This window comes from Physella acuta, unplaced genomic scaffold (genome assembly GCF_028476545.2).
Source record: "Physella acuta isolate Inbredline_101_S28 unplaced genomic scaffold, ASM2847654v3 ptg000270l, whole genome shotgun sequence".
In the NCBI taxonomy this organism is placed as follows: Eukaryota; Metazoa; Mollusca; class Gastropoda; family Physidae; genus Physella; species Physella acuta.
The window spans coordinates 171,004-192,714 of record NW_026731789.1 but is presented as its reverse complement, the minus strand read 5'-3'; the positions used below and the strand labels follow the sequence as shown (position 1 = coordinate 192,714).

Below are 21,711 nucleotides of genomic sequence, written 5' to 3'. Positions count from 1 at the left end.
TGACGTAGGTCTTACGGTCAGCGCGACCTTGAAGAAGCGGGTAAGAGGTGGTAAAAATACATAAAATAGTCCTTCAAATAGTTTTTTTCTTTTCTTTTGGTAATACCAAATACAAAAACAATTATTTTTTTTTGATCGAAGCAAAATCTTTCGGTTTTTTTTTTTTAAAGACCATCGGCGATGCTAGTGAGCTTGATCTAGTACTTGTAGGCTTTAGTTGTTTTTATTACACAGCCTAGCGGTATCCCATTGCTGACATCACGTAAATAATGCGAGTTTTACCCCAAACCCATATCGTCATAAATAGCCAGACAACCACACCACGAATGACATCAAAAAGTTTCGTCTACAGCCTCACCCATCTGATACAGCCGATTTGTATTTGGTCCTTGGCGCACGCGTGAGATTGTTGCTGACGTCATTTACTATTAAATTTTTTCGGAAAAGGCCATTAGCGGGAGTGGTGACGATAAAAACAATTTTTACCAAGCCAAAATTTTCAAGCTTAAAACGATCTATATTTTTTTTTTAAATGCAAACCCGGAAATTTTCAAACTCAAATCTTGCGAATCCGGAAAGGGAAAAAAATATGCTTCTCGAATCCGGAAATCCGGGATATCCCGGAAAAGTGGCACCCCTGTAAATATGGATCATTCCACAATTAAAAAAAATGAAACTGAACTGTGCTAAATCACCAAAACTGTTTCTATTACCAATAATGATAATAATCACATAAAGCATCATGTAGTTATAAATTTACATCCAGCAGTATTAAAAATAGAAGGTAAAACTTACTTTGAATCCATATAGCTTCCTGGTATCATGTTCAGGCTCCCCGGCCCACTTGAGAAAAGTTGCAACATCCTTAGCAAGTTGGCTCTGTGTTGCAGGTGTGCCTAGGAAACATTTGCAAATACTACATTTAAAGTTGTGTGATCTAATGTAAAGTTGTGTGATCTAATGTATATATATACAATTCTCTATGTCTCCCAACCACGCACACTTTACAATCATAGAGCCTGGTAAAATTAGTGACGGCTATTAGGGGCGGGGCAGATAATTTAGTTTTTAAAACTAAGGGGAGGTAAGAAGTTCTGCTTTATCTTTATTATTGCAGTCTGTAAACTGTAATCATGTACGGCTGCTTTCTGGGGGGGGGGGGGGGGGGGGGGGGGGGGGAAGGAGGAGGAGGGAAGTGAGGATAGTAGTCCTTCATGAGCTACTGTGTTATAAAGCAAAATATTTAGCATTGGTAGTGTTGAACAACGAAATTGCTTCATAGACTACGCTGATTGTTTTATTTAATAGGAAAAATGTGATGTTAAAAAGTTAAATCAATTCAACAATGAAGAGTGCAGATTGCTATTATTAAATGTCACCAACTTTTGACATTTTTTCATTACATTTTATTCTGTACAGCATACAGTAATAAAGCATTTGAGATGTGTACTCACCATCATCATATTCAATAATTTCATTGTAGAGAGCCTGAGCCATGCCAATAGCTCCACCAGGAAAGTAGGGATTGTAATATTGTCCTTCCATCAGTTTCACTCCAGCTGGAGGTTCAGTATAGCCATTTAATAGCGAAAATATATAATCCTGGGAAAAAATATATCCGATAAATACAATTTGATAGAAAGAAAAATTCTAAATATATATAAAATTTAAAAAATACGAATGAATAAACAAAAATCAGCAAATAAATTGTGATAGAGCACAAACCTCCCCTCCATGTCTTGCCAGCACAATGTAACTCAGGTCAGGAGGTAAGGCACCATTATTTGCTGACCTAGCATGTTCATCATTCCTATAAGGATTGGGGAAAGCATCAGACAGCTTCCCTGGTCTCTCAAACATGTCTCCATTCTCATCTGGGCCATCAACAACTAAAGCCTAAAGTAAAAAAAAAAAAATGTAAGTCAAAAGCAGAACATTTTGTGCACAATGAACAAACTTATTTATTGTTGGGGGAGGGGGGGAAGAAGAGAAGGGGGGTGAATCTGGCCAATACAAAAGGAAACATACCTCTTCTGCTTCAGCTTTAGCCTCCTCTTCTGTCATAATAACACCAACCAGATTTCTGTAACTCAAGAATTTCATGCTGTGGCAAGCTGCACACACCTGCTTGTACACCTGATATCCACGTCTCACACTGAGGATTAAGAAAAGAAATGGTATTGAATAATAAATTGTAAAATATTAAATACTAGAAGACAGAGTAAATTTAACAGTAACTAAATGAGATGGATTGAGTTAATGAAATACCTTGCATGGTCCAGTGTTTGTAATAACCCATTATGACTCCAGGGAAACTTTGGAGGGTGAAGAACTAAATCACTTGCAAACGTTGGTTGTGCCATTGCTGTGCCTATCACAACGCCACCACCAGCAGCTATTGAGCCTAATATCCATGCCTTGAGAAATGAATAAATAAAATGAAACTTCTCTATCAAACATGTATTATGGTTATGAAATAAGCTGATATTTATCAAAATCTATAATCAGATTTCAAACACTTGCATCTAGTTCAATCTCCAGCTTTTGTTGCCATTGTTGCCTAGCAATATCAAAATAAATAAAAGATTGCAGGGAAATAGAAATATTAAAAGGTTCTTAACAGCCAAAAAGAGGTATAGGGAGTCATGCCTAAATCTTTGCTAGTAGGCAACCTTTGATTTCATTGTGTAAATGCATCTTATTTTGGAAGCATTTTTACAAAATTTAATTCATTTTCTATTTCAAGAAATTCTACTTCAAGTAAATAGTTTATTGCAGTTGTCTATAATATGTCTATTGTAAGTGACTTAATTTATTTACTTTTAACTTTATTGAGAGATGCTCAACGAAAAGTCTGTTATAAAATTTTGTGTGATCAACGTTTAATTAGATATAATATTGATCTTGATCTGTAAAGTTGCAATTGAAGAAAAGTAACTTACGAGTTTTTTCCCAGTTTTGCTTCCAAATGTAAAAATTGTTGCCTAAAGTTAGAACAGAAAGAAAACAATTCATAGGGCTTATTCCAAAACTAAGTAAATGGGGGCTAAATAATAATAAAAGTTTCACAATGTAAATACTGTATAGTTATAGGCATGGATTACTATGTCTGATTTTGTAATGTAGATCTATAAGAAAAAAATATGTAACAAAAAAAGTACAAGTCCATCCAAAAGATTTTATGATTTTAATTTTATATTTTATGAGATGGCCTGCCATTTGTTTAGATTTCTTCATTAATTCCAAGACTAAGTAGATTCTATATAAATAGTGATTTCACAAAGTAAATAATACATAGATCTAGGCCTCGATAATTATATAGGCTATTGGTTTTTGCAATGCGTAAGAAAACAAAATATGTGACTAAAAAAAAGACGATGATGGTCTGCCATTTGTTTAGATTTTTTACTTCATAAGTATTTTTTTCATAGGAGACTCAAGGACACTGGTACAAAGTGAGGTTATCTATACTGAAAGTGTTCTGAATTTAATATAATGTTAAAAACTAGTTGAACATGACTTAGCTTTGATTTATATTATTTTGTTAAGAGAATGACCATACCTGTTGGCTAAAAACAGCCGGTTTGGCTCGCAAAAGCGCTTGCTTCGTTGAGCGGCCAATGTAAGCAGCCATTTTGTTTCTAACCCCAGTCTGAGAGATACGTCAAAAGATTTTACGGGAGGAGTTGTTCCGCATGCTAAAATATCGGGTAATGTTAAAACACGCATGCGCACCACAAGTATTTTAGAACTCTTCAGTGTCATCCGTTTTAAAAAACAGAAGATTGTAAATTATTTTTTAGACTAAAGAGGTTTATATGTTGCCAGCGACGCTATACTAATTCTATAGTCCAGGCAGATTAGTAAAGGTCTGATTGATGCAAAAGCAAGCACATTGTAGATCTATATGATACTTTCCAGTGTAATTTTGTAAATACAGTTAAGAAGTGGTAATAAAACAATAGTGCAGGCAACCAGTCTCTTACTCTACTGTAATTGACATAATAATAATTATTAATAATAATCTAAATAAATTGTATAGTTACAAGTTACAATGTTACATAGTAGTATTAAAAAATTAGATTAGTATTATATTATTATTAGGCCAGAATTAAAATAATTAAAATATAAAAATTTAAAATTAGGGGGCCTATAAAAAAAAATTAATAAAAAACTAATGTCAGTGAGTAGTCAGTATTAGTCAGTAATGTACTAGTACTACTAGATCTACTAATAATCATCTAATGTCACTAATACAATAATAATGATTTTTCAACATGTTTGATTATGATCAGGAAAGAAGATGACTGGTTTGAATTAAATAAAATAAAAAACTCAATATGTCACTAAATGAAGATTAACTAGAATCTAGTAGATTTAAAGACGTTAAAGTTGTATTAAAAAAAACTTTTAGTTTGACCGAGTTTTTCATCAGTGGTCAACAATAAATTATAAAAAAAAAACATTATGGCGCTGGCAAAAGGAAAAGTAAGTCACAAGTTTATTCTAGATTCTACTGTCTAGTGCTAGTAGTTAATTAATTTAGTTAGGGTCTACCTATCCAAATAATATAAAGCTGAATAATTGCATTCATTAACTGTAACACTTTTACGTGGAGCAGTTTGACTAAAAACATCTCATGTTGTTTTTAGAATAAAAAAAAAATTACATCTGTATTCTACATATTGATAACTAAAGATAAAATCCTATATATTTTATAAATTAATTTACATATGATATTGAATATAATCATAAATAGTAATGTATTGTGAGTTATCAATGATATCAGTTTTTTTTAAATAATGGCAACCTTACATTTTATAGCCCTAAATAAATTTTTGTGTGTATCTGTGTGTATATGTAACATTATATACAACATGTATCTATTTGTATTCTTTTTAGTTTTCCTATGGTAGACTGAAAGGGAAAGGAATTATCAGGTAAAATATATATTTAACAGTCGACCATTATAGTTTCTATCTCAAAATAACATTTACTTTAATTTTATAACTATCTTGCACAGTGATAGAGAAATAAGATTCAAGTGCATTTTCCAAAACACAATACTTGATGTTCTTCGAGCTAGACCTGGATGGCAAGAAGTACAGGGGTAGGCTTAATTGCAAAGCATCTTTAAAATAATTGAGTGGTCTGCCTTTACTTAGAAGTGCTATAATTTTTTTTTGGGTAAATGTCTTTTCAAATCACACTTTTAATTGAGGTTTGTTAATTAGAAATTTCATATACATTTTTCCTATATGAGCATTTATGTAAAAGTGTTTTAAATCTCTATATATTTAGTGATGGTGAGTGGGATCTATACTGGTGTGACAGAGAATGGCTACATGCAAACTATGACAACATGTTCTTACAGGAGCATCAGAAAATACTTCATTTCCGTAACCATTATGAGGTTCTTTTTTTTTTGTATATTTTGGCTTTACAGAATTATATACTTAATTTACAAGAAATACTAAGTTCCTATATGTTTACATTATATAAGCTCAAACATTTTTGTCTTTTAGTTGACCAGAAAAAATTTGATGGTGAAAAATCTTAAACGTTTCCGAAAACAAACTGATAAAGAATTGGGTAAAGCAGACCAAGGGTAAGTATTTCATTTTATATGGTCCTGTCTTTTAAGGATCAGAATTTTACAACTCCTAATTTTATGGTATAGTATAAGTTATTAAACCTTTGCCAATACAATTTAAACTGTCAATATTTTCTCAGTTTTATTTATTTTCAGATGGGACTTCTTTCCTGCTACATTTGAGCTCCCAGTAAGTTACAAGTAGAAACAGTTTAACAGGCTTATACCAGTAACAATCAGTTATTTAAAATATTCAAATAAGATGATTATTATTTTGTAAGAAATACATTAGTTATAATTTATGAATTTAAAAAAAAAATTATGATTATAATTTTTTTTAACTGCTATGAATTAAAATTTAGTCTGAGTACCATATATTTGTGGAAGAGTTCAAACGCAATCCTGGAATGATATGGATTATGAAACCTGCAGCCAAATCTCAAGGAAGAGGAATATTTCTATTCCGGAAACTAAAAGACATAACAGATTGGAAGAAGGTATATTTTGAAAGTTTAAGAACAGTTGAATTAATAATAGTGTGCTAGGTATTTGTGTTTAACTTTTTAAAATTTTTAAAATTTTTCAATGCATGAAACAAATCCAGCTATATCATTCTTTTTTAATAGACTTATCATATAATATCAGGTAATGTATTTTTGAAGAAAAACATTTTCTTAAAGGGATGACCTATTCAATTACAATAAAATAATACCTATTTTTAATAAAAGGAATATTTAAAAACATTTTTAGGGTGAATATCAACCTTTGGCAGATCCTAATGTACCTAAAGACATTCCTGAGACATACGTTGTTCAACGTTATATAGATAATCCATACCTGATTGGCGGGCGAAAATTTGATATACGTATATATGTTTTAGTATTATCTGTAAGTAATTATTTTTTATTATGTTAAAATATTTGCTTAAAATAAATATATATCTAAGTCTCCAAATTAAATTCTTCTTTTATCATTTAGTTTAACCCTATGAAGGTCTGGCTATACAGAGGAGGATTTGCGAGATTCTCTAACAGTCGTTTTTCTTTGGACTCTCTTGAAGACACATGTATCCTTGTAATAGTGTATAAGCAGTGTTTCTTCCAGATTTTCAAGTTCCCCTGGGGGGGGGGGGGGGGCACTTGTAATTTTTTTTTTGGGGGGGGGGCGGAAGACTTTCTTTGGGAGGGGGGGTGGCAGACACTGTTAGAAGTATATATTTTCTATATAAATTTCATTTCGTTCGGGGGGGGGGGGGGGTCTTTTTTTGGTGGGGCAGAGATGCCTGGAAGAAACTCGGTATATAAATCCAAATAAGAGATTTTATTGTTTTTCAGTTTTACTGTAAAAATTCCCTAATAAATTTCATTCATTTGTTAGCTATATTGTTTAATTTTTTAATCATGGTCCTTTTTGTAGGTCTTTTAAACATTGTTTCCTATACAAGTTTAGATATTCATCTAACTAATGTAGCAGTGCAGAAAACATCACCTGACTATGATCCAGAGAAAGGATGCAAATGGTCTGCACAACAGCTCCGGAAGTACTTAGTTGCTAGGCATGGTTTTAATAAAGTAAATATTTTAGTCAATTTTTTTATTACTGTTTACTATTTTATGAATGTAAAACTGAATGAAAGGATAACTAAACAAATATAAAAAATATTTCCTGTAGACAAAATAAATTCCATCCATCATATTGATTATTATAGTTTTCAATGTATTCTAGGTTTATAATATGTTTTTAAAATACAAATCAGCCCTTGAAGACTGTATTAGATCCCAGTACTTGTAGGAATCAAAGTTTTCTTTTGGCAGCCCAACCCAATACCTAGCCCTGACAACAGCAGGATTACCTCTATTTAAAACAGATGAGATAGTGTATAGCCATAACTATATTTTAATGAGAAATAGGACCACATACTCTAGCATAGAGCTCCTCTATTACAATTTTTTTTTGCCAGGTAAAGAATATGTTCACTGCTGTTGACAACATAATTATCAAGAGTTTACACAGTGTCCAGAAAGTCATCATAAATGACAAACATTGTTTTGAAATGTATGGCTATGACATTCTGCTGGATGACACACTCAAACCGTAAGATATATACAGTGGTACCTTGAGTTTCTTTAATTTTGTTCTATAACAATGCACTTGTACATTGAATACAGTTAAAATTATTACCAGATATATACTATACAGTTATATTTATAAAGTACTGTGTTTCATTATGTTAATTTAAATGGTACCTATTGGTAATCAAGGTTAATTATTATTATTGTTGTTAACTGATTTTTAGCTCCTCTCCCCTACACAGGTGGTTACAAAAAAGCTAGATCCTTCACCTCTTTTAAATGACATCACAAGTTCTAATCCCAAGTTCCCTAAAAATATAACCTTACTTTAAAAGATACAGTAAAAAGTTGATTTTTTTTCATTTCTGTTATGACAAAAAATCCCAAAGATTATGCTATTGACATATCTTAAACTACCTGCATTGCATAGTCAGAAAATGTTCAATATCTGTGATGTCATGAATCTGTATCCCTGTTTAACATGCAACATTAAATCCTTATTTCAGCTGGCTTATAGAAATCAATGCATCACCATCATTGACTGCAAGTGGACAAGAAGATTATGACTTGAAGTTTGGCCTGCTCAATGATGTATTGAATGTATTGGACTTAGAAAACCGGTGAGTGGTTACAATTATTTGGTAGCTGAATTTATTTAGGCTGCGAAAAGAAATTACCATTTTTTCCATTTTTTCTTTTTTTAGAACTAATTGTTAACTTTTTTTTTTTATTTACTAACTTTTCAAATTAGTTTGAGTGGAAATATATTTTTGGTAACAAAATTTTCTAATCAGCTGGAATGGAAAGATATTTTTAGTAATAAAACTTTCAAATTAGCTTGAGTGGAAAAGAGAAACGCATTGGTGGCTGGGATCTTCTATGGGATGATGGACCAGTGGTCATTGATGAGATGTCTCAGGAAACTGGATTAACTTCTTACTTGAGAGTCAACTCATTCTTAGGTCAGTTACCTTAACTTGAATCATAGGTAATTAAAACATTTACATTAATATTCTGTTTATAATCTTTGTTGTATTTTAGAAAATTATTACTGAATTTTGAAAATAATAAATTTAACTTTTCATTATTCTTTTCTATATTTTAAAATTGTTAACAGCTTTTAACTTGTGATAAGGAAGGTTTAAACATGGCTACTTAAGAAATTCTAAGGGTGTTACTTTGTCAGGACTGTTAATGTTAAAACTGCTTGAATAGTAAAAAGAGTTTCTGACAGGGCCTATCTATTTCTTTTATTGTAACATCTTGTGTGGGCACAATATAATGTGATTATTCTTTTCTTTTTTAAATTTATTAGAAAAGTAATTAACTTCAAACTAGATTAATACTATTCACAGGATGTCAAAATACAAGAAAGGAACAACTGCGTGAGACATACTCATTAGCTGAAGCATTCAAATCTGCAGCATCTACACACTCTTGATGATGTTAGTCGTCTCCTGGGCTCAGAACTTACCAGGAGTTAAAAGCTGGAGAAGATTTACTCATTCCAGCAATAACAATGTTACTATATATATACCCAGACATGATTTTAAAATGTCAGTGTGTAATTGAACTAATAAATGTCAAACTTATGCCTAATAATTAATTACAAGTTTGCAATATCAAAAGCAAATCAACTTGAATATTCTATTAATTTAAATTTAAAACAAAGTAAATACTTCATGACATTATTCTAAAAAAACACCCCTTTAAATATAAAAATAGCACAAGGCCTTTCCCAGCAACACATGTGAAGTGTTTTTAATGTACAACTATAACTCTGTATTTTGCTGAGCCTATGTTGTTTATACATACTTATGTTAAAAAAATCAATCTTATAGCTAGCATCCAAGTAAAACCTGAAGAGTTCTAATCACATACTGCTCATATTATATGAACCAAAATGAGATTTTTTTTTTTTGAAAACCATGATACATGACATAATCTGTTATGAATGTAATATTATGTTATACAAATCAAGGCTGAACAATAGATGCAGCATTAGTTAGACATTCTGTTTAATTAACACTTAGTGTTTATTGTGTCTACCAATGGTCATGTTCTGTTTAACAATATTAGAAGTTACCTTGCTCACTACTCCATTTACATCAAACTCAGGACTGCATTAATGTTACCATTTTAAACAAGCTCAACTATCTTCTTTAGTAGTATTTTAATATACTTTTGATACCATAACACATTTTAAATGTGTATTTACAATAAAGGGTATATTTTCAATTATACAGTAAAAAAATAACTAGCTAAATACATTTTCTCATCACCAATATCATGATCACAGCACATCATTTAAGTTTTTTTGTTATGTACCTTGGGCCATTTGAAAATTGCACTGGAATGTGTTTTGATGACATCAACATCGATAAAGAAAATATTTTGTAAATAAATAAAACATCTGATATGCTAAAATATCAAGGATTGTTATGACTTTTTAAAATATATTTATAATCATTATTAAATTAAATATTTTTTTTCTAACACCTCTTGTCCAGCTTATATTCTTATATGCTAATTGCTTCTATTTTTGCAAATACAAATATATACGTACTTGAATTTGAAGCCAGAGAACTGACATTTTTACTTTCAGGGTTAACCTGTCAGTTACCCTATCAGTCTACTCATACATGAGTTACAGAATATTTTGACATACAAGACAATTGTGTATTAGACACAACCTACTTAAAGTATGGAACATATACCAGGCCTAAATGATATATGCCCCCCCCCCCCCATCAAAGATGATTTTACTTGGTTAAAGTCATCTTATACTTTGAGGCTGAAAAATGTGGTACTGTATTGAATTGACTTTATAACAAGTGAAAAAAAAATATATGACTGTAGACTGGATTTATTTTTTAACCAAACATGTTTTGACAAAAAAGTCTTATGAATTAAAATAGAAACAGCATCACAAACTTAAAAGATGTAAAATTTTATTTTAAATATCAAGAGTGTCTATAGTGTTTTCAGTCCATTCTGTTTGACCACAAAATTTCTTCATGAATCAACACAACCCACATTCAATTTTAAGCCATCTCTTCTATCGGGGATCTGGACAAAAGGCCAACAGGAAATTAGGAAGATGGGGGAAAAGGCTGACATCAATAAGACAGACTGGGCATGAGGCAGAAAGGCTACAACGCAGATAACTTAAAGGCAGACAATTACAAAAATGTTTAGTATTTAATAAATGCAAGTTACAAAATGATTAATTAAAGCACAACATAGAAAACAAAAGGGCCTATTAAGATAAATTGTATGCTGCAAAAATGTAAAGTTCCTCTTTAGACCTAGCAATCCATTGGGCAGATGATGTAGAGTATTGTAGAGTTCATGTTTCTTGACCTTGGCATATGAAGGGATAGTGTGGTCAGCACTATGACCAGTTGCCTTTACTTTCATCAATGTAAGTAAGGTACCAATCAGAACTGGGTGGACTCACTGATGTTTTATAGTCTTAAATACAAACCAAGCTCTGACCACACAGTCCCATAAATTGTATGCTAAGCCATGTAAAAATTCAAGTGTCATTTCCAACAATTACATTTGTTGGCCTGTAAAAAGTTTCTTTCCTTTTCTGGGAGGTTCTTCAAGCACTCCATCTCAGCTTCAACTGTACCTTGTTCCTGGTTTAATTAAGAAACCAAAAGATTCCAGGGTGATCTTTTACAATGATTACCAGCTAGCTTTTATATCACTCGTCAACTGTGTTTTGGGTCCTTTGAATGCCATTCAGGTAATTGTCATGCACAGTCCAGACCTCCAGTGAAAAGAGCAGAAGAACTCTCATCTCTCTTGTATTTAAAAATCGCAAACGACCACATGCATAGATCTCTTCAAACCACTTCACCAGCTCTACTGTGTTAGGTGGGAAAAAATTTTTAATTTATAAAATTTACGCTGTAATCTCTGTGCTTGGTAGAAATATGGTGATACTGCCGCTAACGTATCCTTTGTTTAAGACAATCTCATATCTCCAGTTGATTAGACCCAATTGTTTATCTTATAAGGATGCATCTAGCTTTATCTCTTGGCGTTCTCCCATATTGCGTGTTGACAATGATGCTTTTGGCTATTGAATTTGTTCCTTGAGAAACGGCCCACATTTTGCAATATTTAAATGTAGATCTTTTGTGTTTAACAAACTCTTGATCTCCAGTCGCTTGGGCCAAATTGTTTACCTTATAGAGCTAGCATTGTCTCTTGGACATTCCACCTTGTTACATGTGTGGGGATAATGCCATGGCATTTGTTTTTTTGATGGTTGTCTGTAGGAGAGCTACGTAGTAACCCATATTCTGTGATATTATGATTTCCATCTTTGTCAACTCTTTTGGCCTTTTTAAAGACAGCCTTATAGTTTGTCTCATGCCCTGTTGGACTATTATCCATGCCGGCCTTTTGTCCTATACCCGTTCTATTGATACTCTAAATTTTAGATTTAAACAGGATTTCTAAACATAAAATTACATTAGTCGAGATTACAATAATACTAACTACTAACTACCAACACTCCTTTTTTAAAGGAGATTCCATTATCGGACACCGGTATCTATAATCATAACAGGATTAATTTACGGCTCCATCCAAATTGAAAAAAGTCAGAATATAGAGCTCTAAGACATGCTACATGCCTATTTATAAAAACAATATTTTATTTCTCAGATCATATTTCAACTTGTATATTCACGAGATAAAGATCTCAACCGTGTGCCAGATTCCATAACAAAGAATTCAACAAGTGATACAATATACTTTCAAAACTTTAACAAGGTCTTAAAATTAAGATCTTAAAAATAAATCTTTTTTCTGAAAGTGGCTAATTTTAGTTTTTGAAGTTGAGTTAATAAATACTTTAACATGAAACAGAAAAATCTTCATTTAAATGCGCAAGGAACATCCATCCCAGAATATTCTGAATGCTATTTACAAAATAGCAAATTAAAGACTTATCACAGAAAGTATGATTGATAAACCAATGACATGATAACTTCAACCATTCTAAATATAAACGCATAAACATCATAGAATTATCTTATTATAATATCAAACCCCTTGACATATTAAATGCTAAAATAAAGTTCTAGTTATCTAGAGCTGGCTTCTCGTTTATCCTTTAATCTTCTGTAAAGTTGCAAGCCTGTCTGGAACGATTCTTTGTTGATTCCTTGAGGGACAAGCTGACAGGCAACCCCTGTAGGAAATAGGGACACAGGCATAATGATTTGGCCAGGGAACATTTTATACAATTTTAATTTTCAATATATACAGCAACTTTAAGAAAAACATTGTTATTGCATTATTTATATTATTATAACAGATGTATTATCTTACTAATTAACAATGTTATCAATAAATCCTTAATTATTACTATTGGCTTGTACATATATTTTTGTTTGCCTTACCTAATGATGAAACATCAGCTATATTTCTATGTTCATCATCAAAGAATAGCATTTCTTCATAAGCAATACCACTCATCACGTGTAGTCTAGAGAGAAATAATTTTCTTAACTATTGTTAGTTCAACTCTAAACCACCTTTAAATCTTAAGACCTATAATGGTCAAGGAACTTTAAGTACTGGGGTGGCCAGATTAACTTATCCAATAATAATAAAAATCACACAATCAAATGGGATGCAAGTACTATAAAAAAAACATCTGGAAACTAAACATAACATCCCTACAAACATTTTATTTTAAAACCTTTATTCCAGTTATTGTTCGAGTGAATTTTTTTAACTAAGAAGATGTTATTGGAAATAATTGTTTAAAAAAATAATCTGAAAGTAAGACTTACTTTTTAAAATGTGTTATCTTGCTCCCTGGATAGATTTGCCTGTAATCAAAATACTGGTCCCATTTAAAGAGACGAGTGAGATCTGAAGCTTCAGTTACAGCACAGGTACTGATGGTAAAGACAAGAATTCAACATAACCTAAAGCACAGTTCATGTAAACCTACATTAGAGTTCTTGGTCGTATAAATAAAAGTATGTAAAATAAAATTCCTAAATGAACTCAAATCTTATAGCCCTAATCGTAAGCAGAGATTGCAATTAGAAATTTCAAACAGTATACATGGGACGGCGTGGCCTAGCGGTGGAGCACTGGACTGCTAACCTGATAGTTTTGAGTTAGAATCCAGTTTCAAGTTAGTGGAACGTCCACTCAACTCTAATGGGTACCTAACGTAAGTTAGGGAAAGTAAAGGCGGCTGGGCATAGTGCTGACCACATTATCCCTTTATATGCCGAGGTCAAGAAACATGAACTCCACTTCATCGTCCCAATGGATCGTTAGGTCTCAAGAGGAATCTTTACTTTTTTTTTTACATATACATATTTAAAAATATATCTATCTATTTATATGTATTTATATCAATTTTAGGCCCTGTGGCTACAGCTGGGTCAACATAGCCCTTAATCTGCCACTAGGCTTGTTACAAGAAAACAATCAGATTTACCGTGAAGCTATTGCAAGTTTAACTCCTGAGTTATGCAGCGAGTTAAGAATCTCTGGGACATCCTTGTAGTACTTCACATGATGGTTGTGAGAGTCATAGACTTTACCATCACTGGAAATATAGTTTGATAAGAGAACACACCTCAGATAAGCCAGCTAAACTGAAATTTTTAAAACTCTAAACTTTACATTTGTAAAATAACTTTAATGTGGTACCATTTTAAATATTAAAGTAAAAATACTTCTTCTTTAATTCTTTCATAGTTACATAAAATGTTCATATCAACATTTTACATTTATTAGTTTAGATTAACATGGTTGGGTTCTTTAAAATTTTGGAAAATAATTGATTTAGAATTGCTTTTAGTAGTTATAGACTAAATACTTTTATATAGCTAGATTTTGTCAGCTTACTGGATTATTAGATTACCAAATTTTTTTTCTCAGAATTACAAGTGTAATATTTTGTGTATAATTTTGAATGGATTAAAACTGAGAAAAAAAACAACTTACGATGTCATGTGGAAAGGTGGATCAACATGTGTGTCCACCCAAAAAGGCCACAGCGTATAATCTGTAAAAATACATTACTGAAATTACATATGATAGTATCTAAATACTGATGCAAAAATATCTAAAGTTATAAAAAAGCATGAGATAAGGTGCATTTGTAAGTTTATATAAATATTAACAACATTTTGATAAAATGGTAACTATGTGCCATTGTTCATTTTTGCTTTTAATACCTTTTCACAATTAAGGCAACATTGTAATGCAGTAAAAGGTACATTATTTAGGTTGTCACAAGTCAATATATTATAAAAATAAAAGATTTTCGATTTACAAAGAAAAACTGAATAGTGTTAAATAAAAACAAACAGTTGACCTACCTAAATCAAAAACAATAAGCTTTGGCTCTGCCATATTATTTACTTGACAACTAAGCCCTGCTCTACTGTAGAGGAGCACACGAGTAAACAACTCAAAAGCGGTTCTTAAATTTATGGCTTTAAAATATATCTGGAAAAAAAAAAGTCATGTTGATGTTTTTAATACTCAATGGTAGTAGAAAAGATAAAAAAACCGCCGTTCGGTTTTGCCACAATTTTAAAAATCGCCTTAGCACTGAAACGCGACTAATACTTAAATTTGGTACACGGGCACCCGATGGCTTGAATGAACAGATATCTTTCACCTAACAACCCCCCCCCCCCTCCCGCATACACCACGCCCCCAACCCCACCCCTATACGGTGTCCAAGCGTCCTTCTCACGCGTCTTTTCTTTTGGATATCGTGGCTAGCAGACAAGACGTGTTTTCACTGTCGAGCTAAGTCAAAAAATGTGTTACTGTTTGTCTTTATTTGTCTAATTTGTAATCACACTGTTGTGTGCTGACGAAGACCTTGGGTCGAAACGTCCATAGTACTTGTAACTGTCTTTAACTTGTGAGGTAACTAATACTATCTGTTTTATTACTAATGGTAGTAGAATAGAATTTATAAGTAATTTGTAATATATGTGACTAGAGTGAATAGACTAATTAGTAATGCTGTTTGGTCTGATAAGCTATTGATTTTAATTTAAATAATGTGCAAATGAGCTGCTGTCTTAACAAGTAATTTAAACAAGCCGAGCATGAAGAAGGACATACTTGGAACATGAGTAGGAACTGTCACAAAATGGCTTTAATAAATGAATTCATTAGGCGTAAGTTCTCAAACTCAGAGCAAACTAATATAAAAGTGCCATTTTGTAGGCCTATTGATAGTACCAACACTATTTTATTTGACCGTCTTTATAGTTTTTAACTTATTTCCAGGATAACCATAGACAACAAGGCACAAGGTCAACATCAACACCCTATCAAAATGCACACTAAACAATGACATCAACTAGAGATTTTTAAAAACATAATAATAAAGCCAGTAAAAGGGCTTTTCAACATGTATGTAACATTTCTTGCCATGTGTGTAAATGAGACCTGGTGGATGACCAAGATCACTAATAATACTATTTTATATGAAAAGCCCTGACCTTCATGAATAGCTAGCTGACAAGTACCTCTTGAAATACACTAGCATGTCATCAGTAGGTGTGAAGCAGCCTTTGTCGCCTCCTGTTAAAAAAGGAAGATATGGGCTGAGTGTTGCTTAAACTCACTACCAACCAGCAAGTTTTATTAGTTATTAGATTTAGATAGGCCCTATCCCATAGTGAATTAGTTAAGTAGAACTTAACAGTTAAGTGTTCTCTTAAGTAATTTAGTAGTGATTAAGTAATTTAATAATTTAGTTTTTGTTAGGTAGTAATTTAGATTAGTTTATTAGTAGAGTAGTAGTCTATCTTGTTTAATAATTTTTTTTATTTAAGCCTAGTTATTCTAGAAGTAACAGGCCATAACTAGTAGCTAGTAGGCAGAGGTGTCGTGAGGCGGGGGCGGTGGGTGCGGACCGCACCAGGTGACACCATTTAGGGGGGTGGCACTAAGACAAAAAAAGGCAAGATATATAGAATACATGTTTTTCTCCAGTTCAATGATTCCCAATGATTAATTAGAGTTAAAAAGTATTTTAAGTACAAATTTATGCAAACTATAAAGAAAACAATGTTACACCCAGCTGTATTAACAACCGGCTAAAGATAAACATCATTAGTATTAAATATGAACTTCTTCTTCTTCTTCGTTCTTAATTATTAGTGTTGAAGGGCATCGAGATTTATCTGCCAGTGGGTTTGAACTCGTGACTTTGTTCGAATTTATCAACCATGAGCTTTTTGCCGACTCGACCACGCCTCCAACACAATTAAGCTTTACGTGTCAACTGGTTATGCGCCATTGAGGCCATTGACTCCGATTTTAGCCTGCTTTTCTTTTTGGATTTGCTTCCATAGCCTTTGTCCAACCAAGAACAAACTACAAGGCAGCAGTTGTTTTAATTTTGGAGTTGTCTCTCCTAGAAGAGTGGCTGTCCCCAGCTAACGAGCCTCATCTGCCCGAGGGTTCGAACTCGAGACATTTCGGTTTAGCAACCATGAGCCTTACCGACTCGACCACGCCGACCCCTAAATATGAACAATTTAAAGCTTTTACCTTGGGGGGTGGGGGTGGGGGGTGAAAACAACTGCAAAATTTACAGTGAACAAAAAGGGGGTGACACAGTGAGGCACCGCACAGAGTGACACCCAACCAAGCAATGCCACTGCTAGTAGTAGGTAACACTCTGACACGAATTAACACGTTAGTAACAGTCACTCAAGTCTCAAACTGAAAGAGCATATTTAAGTACAGTCAAACTCAGTGGTAAAAGACTAAAAGATTAGAGTTTAGACTAGTTTAGAGTACTTTAGAGCCAAAAGTTTAAAATGATGACAGAGATACTCAGATCATCCAGTCCATCAATCTGAGATCTAGTCTAGAGTTCTTCCAGGCATCTCTTCGGGGCTGCTCCCCCCCCCCCCCCCCCCGAACAAAATGGAATTTAGTTTAGAAAATATAGAAAACATACTTTTACCAGTGTAGGCCTACACCCCCATCCCCTCCCCACCCGGAGATAAAAGTCTGGAAGAAACACTTGACTCTAATGGACACGAGCGAGAAAACTCTCAAAGGTATTTGAGAGGTGTATAAATTAGTTTAAAAATCAGGCACGGCGTAGTTACAATTAATATGGTTATAAAATCCTGTCTGTCTGGTTTATTTCGGACTTTACTAAAGATTGAGTCTATTTGATGTTTTAAAAATTTTCGGTAACTAATTGAAAATTTAAAAACAAGCCAAAACAATTTGGTTTTCACGTGTAATGGCGACATAAACAATGGCATCCTGCTATTGGATAGGCCGACATTGATTTTATTGTACACATTGTAAGCTAAAAATAGAAAACTAGGTCATGGGGTTTTTAATTTGCATTGTTATTTAAAAACTTGATCTGCAAAGTTTTGTAAACAAATAGTTATCGATCACTAAGTTACTGTACAGCCAATCAATATTTGTCTTACGAAAGTGAAACATCCGGTTTTAACTTAGGCTTGATGAAAATAAATAGAAATGTAGCCTTAAGCCTTAAACTCAACAAATTATTTTCAAGTTCTCTGGATTTGCAACTTTTATAGCATTTATTCTAAAAATATAAAATTTCTAAATTAATTTTAGGCTTAAGTTTTTATTTTTTATTTTTTTTTACGGTCTAAATCTAAAAAGCACGTTTTTATTCCATGTCAACAATATTATGGAAGGAATCTCGTCAACTCGCTCGCCTCCATTATCTAATAACTAATAAATGACTAGATCTATAGGCCCTACTAACTAAACTACCAACACATCAATTATCGGAATAGTCTACAGTCGGATATGGTTAATCATAAATAAGACTGCATAGGACTTATTATTTTAAAATTATTATAAATTAATGATTTCATACTTCAACTTCGTAAGCAGATGATGAGATGCAGTGTCTGATTCTAGAGAAGTGAAGAAGTCTAGCCAAGTAAAAACCTGCGTCCGAAGTTTAATTTAGTAAGCGGTGGATTTTCAATCTCGAATTTTGAAGTTTATATTAGGCCAATAATGCAAAGTAGTCTACTAGTTCTAGATTCTAGGCCTAATCCTAAGTCACTAAGTCTAAGTGAAATCCATCTAGATCTAGATCTATCAAATATCTGATTAACGTGAAATAATTACATTATGCATTAGGCAATATAGATTTCTAGCTTATGCTGTTTAATCTCTAAAGTTTTGTCACATAAATCTATATAATCAGAGCCGGCGTTAGGGGGTGGCAAACGGGGCGGTCGCCCTAGGCCCCGCACTTGAAGGGGCCCCGCGCTTCAGCACTGTCATTGTTATCTGAATTAGTTTGTAAACTTAAAAAAATGTTGCTGAATTCAATTGGGAAAAACTAAATGATCGAATGCCGACGTTGTTGATTGTTATAACTGAGGCCACGGTTGATGTTAGTAAGTGTGCACGCATATTACATAGGCATATATATATATTTTTTTGACGTATCACCGCTTAATACACGTATTGTAGCAACTTCTCTGTGTTACCCGGTTCCCAGAAAGAACCGCAACGCTTTTTTCTGTGTGCGTTTTTTCTGTTTGCGCTTTTTTCTGTGTGCGCTTTTTTCTGTTAGCGCTTTTTTTCCGTTTGCGCTTTTTTATGTGTGCGCTTTTTTCTGTTTGCGCTTTTTTTCTCTTTGCGCTTTTTTTCTCTTTGCGCTTTTTTCTGTGTGCGCTTTTTTCTCTTTGCGCTTTTTCCGTGTGCGCTTTTTTCTCTTTGCGCTTTTTTCTGTTTGCACTTTTTTCTTTTTGCGCTTTTTTCTTTTGGCGCTTTTTTCTGTTTGCGCTTTTTTCTGTGTGCGTTTTTTTCCGTTGCGCTTTTTGTTTTGCGCTTTTTTCCGTTGCGCTTTTTTCCTTTGCGGTTCTTTCCGGCCACCGTCATGCCGACCCCCCCCCCCCCCCTCCCCTCTCCCCGCAGACAATCTGGAACGTAATATTAAAATCAAATATTAAATTTATAATTCAACCATTGTCCACCCACACTATGGTAAACTGATGGGGCGAGTAGTTTGGGTGTGGGTGTGGAAAGGGGGGGGGGGGGAGAGCTTACAAAATAAGTAAAATAAGGCTCCTCGTTAGAGGCATCTTATTTATCTAATAAAATACATCAAGTTTCAAAGACTAGTTCTCTCTTTCTTCGTGAGCTGTTTAAGTGTTTAAGAAGCATTCTTAAATTTAAAGTATGGGGGAAAATCCACCTTCGGTTTAAAACAATTCAAAGAAAATAATGCAAATTGAAACGTGTTGAATTTGTGTGATGTAGTATTACATTTTTAAAACAAGTTACGAGAAAGAATTCCGAATTATACCCTTAGTACTTCACAATGTTGATAGATCTAGATACTTTAGTTATACAAAACAGTTTTAAAAAGATCTAAGCTAGGTTAACAAATATATAGATACTGATATATGTATATGTTGTATGGTGACTACAGTTGGGTAGGTTGTGTGATGACGGAGTTTTGTGTGTACGTGATAGTTCTACGTGTAAACAATGTGTAGTGAGATGGTGTAAAATTCGTGTATGTTCGATGGGTGTAGGACAGTGTCTAGTGCAAGGTTAACTAGTGCTGGTGTGTTTTGACGTGTGGGTAGCTGAGCTCGTGTTCACGCGACGACCAATGGGAGATGGTCAAAGGGAAACTACTGGTGGCACAGGACAACCGAGAGGGGAGGGGAGATAATGAAACAACACGCATGTCAAAACTCATGGCATGGTGTGTTCAACAACTATTTCCCTTTCTTGTGAAAACAGGCCGGTTGTGTTAATTATTGATGTAGGAATTTTCTTGCAGTGTGTTGGCTATTGTAAAGACCTCACAAGATAAACTAGCTCAACTGTATAACGTAACTATCTTTGGTACACACATTTAAATGGGCAAAGTTGTCTGGATTCTGTGTGTGGATAATGATTTGTTCGTGGAATAAGCAAGGACTGTTTATTTTTGAACATCGTCACTACGTAGTCAATAGAACCCATCAACAAGAAAATCAAACATGAGGAAACATCAACAAGAGGCTTCATCAACGAATGGACCGTTTTAACTTGAGAACCCATTAAATACTGGACCCATCAGCTAGAGGACCCACCAACTATAGGACCCATCAGCTAGAGGACCCACCAACTATAGGACCCTTCAGCTAGAGTACCCATCAGCTAGAGGACCCATCAGCTAGAGGACCCATCAGCTAGAGGACCCATCAGCTAGAGGACCCATCAGCTAGAGGACCCATCAGCTAGAGGACCCATCAGCTAGAGGACCCATCAGCTAGAGGACCCATCAGCTAGAGGACCCATCAGCTAGAGGACCCATCAGCTAGAGGACCCATCAAATAGAGGACATCGGTTAGAGGACCCATCAGCTAGATGACCAGAAATGGTGAAAATCAGATAAGTGTGTAGCATAAGTGTATATGTACACAGTAAACAAAAACATATCACAAACAAAATAACACAAACCAACGAACATAAGCTACCACCATTAACCGACAACAGACCACGATAGACCACAAAACTACGAACCACAACTAACACCACTAACCGACAACCGACCAACCAACGACAACTAATCCACTAATCGACGACCAACCAACCAACGACCACAAAACTACGAACCACAACTAACACCACTAACCGACAACCGACCAACCAACGACAACTAATCCACTAATCGACGACCAACCAACCAACGACCACAAAACTACGAACCACAACTAACACCACTAACCGACAACCGACCAACCAACGACAACTAATCCACTAATCGACGACCAACCAACCAACCAACCAACGACCACAAAACTACGAACCACAACTAACACCACTAACCGACAATCGACCAACTAACGACAACTAATCCACTAATCGACGACCAACCAACCAACGACCACAAAACTACGAACCACAACTAACACCACTAACCGACAACCGACCAACCAACGACAACTAATCCACTAATCGACGACCAACCAACCAACCAACCAACGATCACAAAACTAC

At 33.8% G+C, this 21,711-nt stretch overlaps 3 protein-coding genes across 6 annotated transcripts; 1 reads left to right on the top strand and 2 right to left on the bottom strand.

Moving 5' to 3' along the window:
• Positions 1–771: 771 nt before the first annotated feature.
• On the bottom strand, positions 772–3,703 carry LOC131939246 (cytochrome c1, heme protein, mitochondrial-like). Its single transcript, XM_059297446.1, has 7 exons — positions 3,563–3,703; positions 2,943–2,984; positions 2,269–2,417; positions 2,029–2,155; positions 1,726–1,896; positions 1,455–1,602; positions 772–896 (listed from the first exon to the last, which is right to left on the bottom strand). Exons 1-7 carry the CDS (start codon positions 3,632–3,634, stop codon positions 772–774), a joined length of 834 nt encoding a protein of 277 aa, XP_059153429.1. The 5' UTR covers positions 3,635–3,703.
• Positions 3,704–3,813: 110 nt separating this feature from the next.
• LOC131939247 (putative tubulin polyglutamylase TTLL9) lies at positions 3,814–10,098 on the top strand. Of its 3 annotated transcripts, none has more exons than XM_059297449.1 (15): positions 3,814–3,922; positions 4,296–4,488; positions 4,903–4,940; positions 5,024–5,110; positions 5,302–5,413; positions 5,526–5,608; positions 5,750–5,783; positions 5,956–6,090; positions 6,344–6,481; positions 6,572–6,659; positions 7,043–7,164; positions 7,554–7,687; positions 8,172–8,285; positions 8,503–8,627; positions 9,021–10,098. In XM_059297449.1, the coding sequence occupies exons 2-15, from the start codon at positions 4,468–4,470 to the stop codon at positions 9,104–9,106; spliced, it is 1,317 nt and encodes a 438-aa protein (XP_059153432.1). In that variant the 5' UTR covers positions 3,814–3,922; positions 4,296–4,467; the 3' UTR covers positions 9,107–10,098. The 3 variants fall into 3 exon arrangements, with proteins under 3 accessions (XP_059153432.1, XP_059153431.1, XP_059153430.1); XM_059297448.1 differs by having other exon boundaries at positions 3,823–3,950; XM_059297447.1 differs by having other exon boundaries at positions 3,823–3,992.
• Positions 10,099–11,919: 1,821 nt separating this feature from the next.
• Positions 11,920–18,697, bottom strand: LOC131939248 (magnesium-dependent phosphatase 1-like). 2 transcript variants are annotated; one of them, XM_059297451.1, is made up of 8 exons: positions 18,572–18,697; positions 16,185–16,266; positions 15,039–15,168; positions 14,662–14,722; positions 14,150–14,260; positions 13,485–13,592; positions 13,089–13,174; positions 11,920–12,877 (listed from the first exon to the last, which is right to left on the bottom strand). In XM_059297451.1, the coding sequence occupies exons 2-8, from the start codon at positions 16,188–16,190 to the stop codon at positions 12,771–12,773; spliced, it is 609 nt and encodes a 202-aa protein (XP_059153434.1). In that variant the 5' UTR covers positions 16,191–16,266; positions 18,572–18,697; the 3' UTR covers positions 11,920–12,770. The 2 variants fall into 2 exon arrangements, with proteins under 2 accessions (XP_059153434.1, XP_059153435.1); XM_059297452.1 differs by having other exon boundaries at positions 16,212–16,266.
• Positions 18,698–21,711: the final 3,014 nt, after the last annotated feature.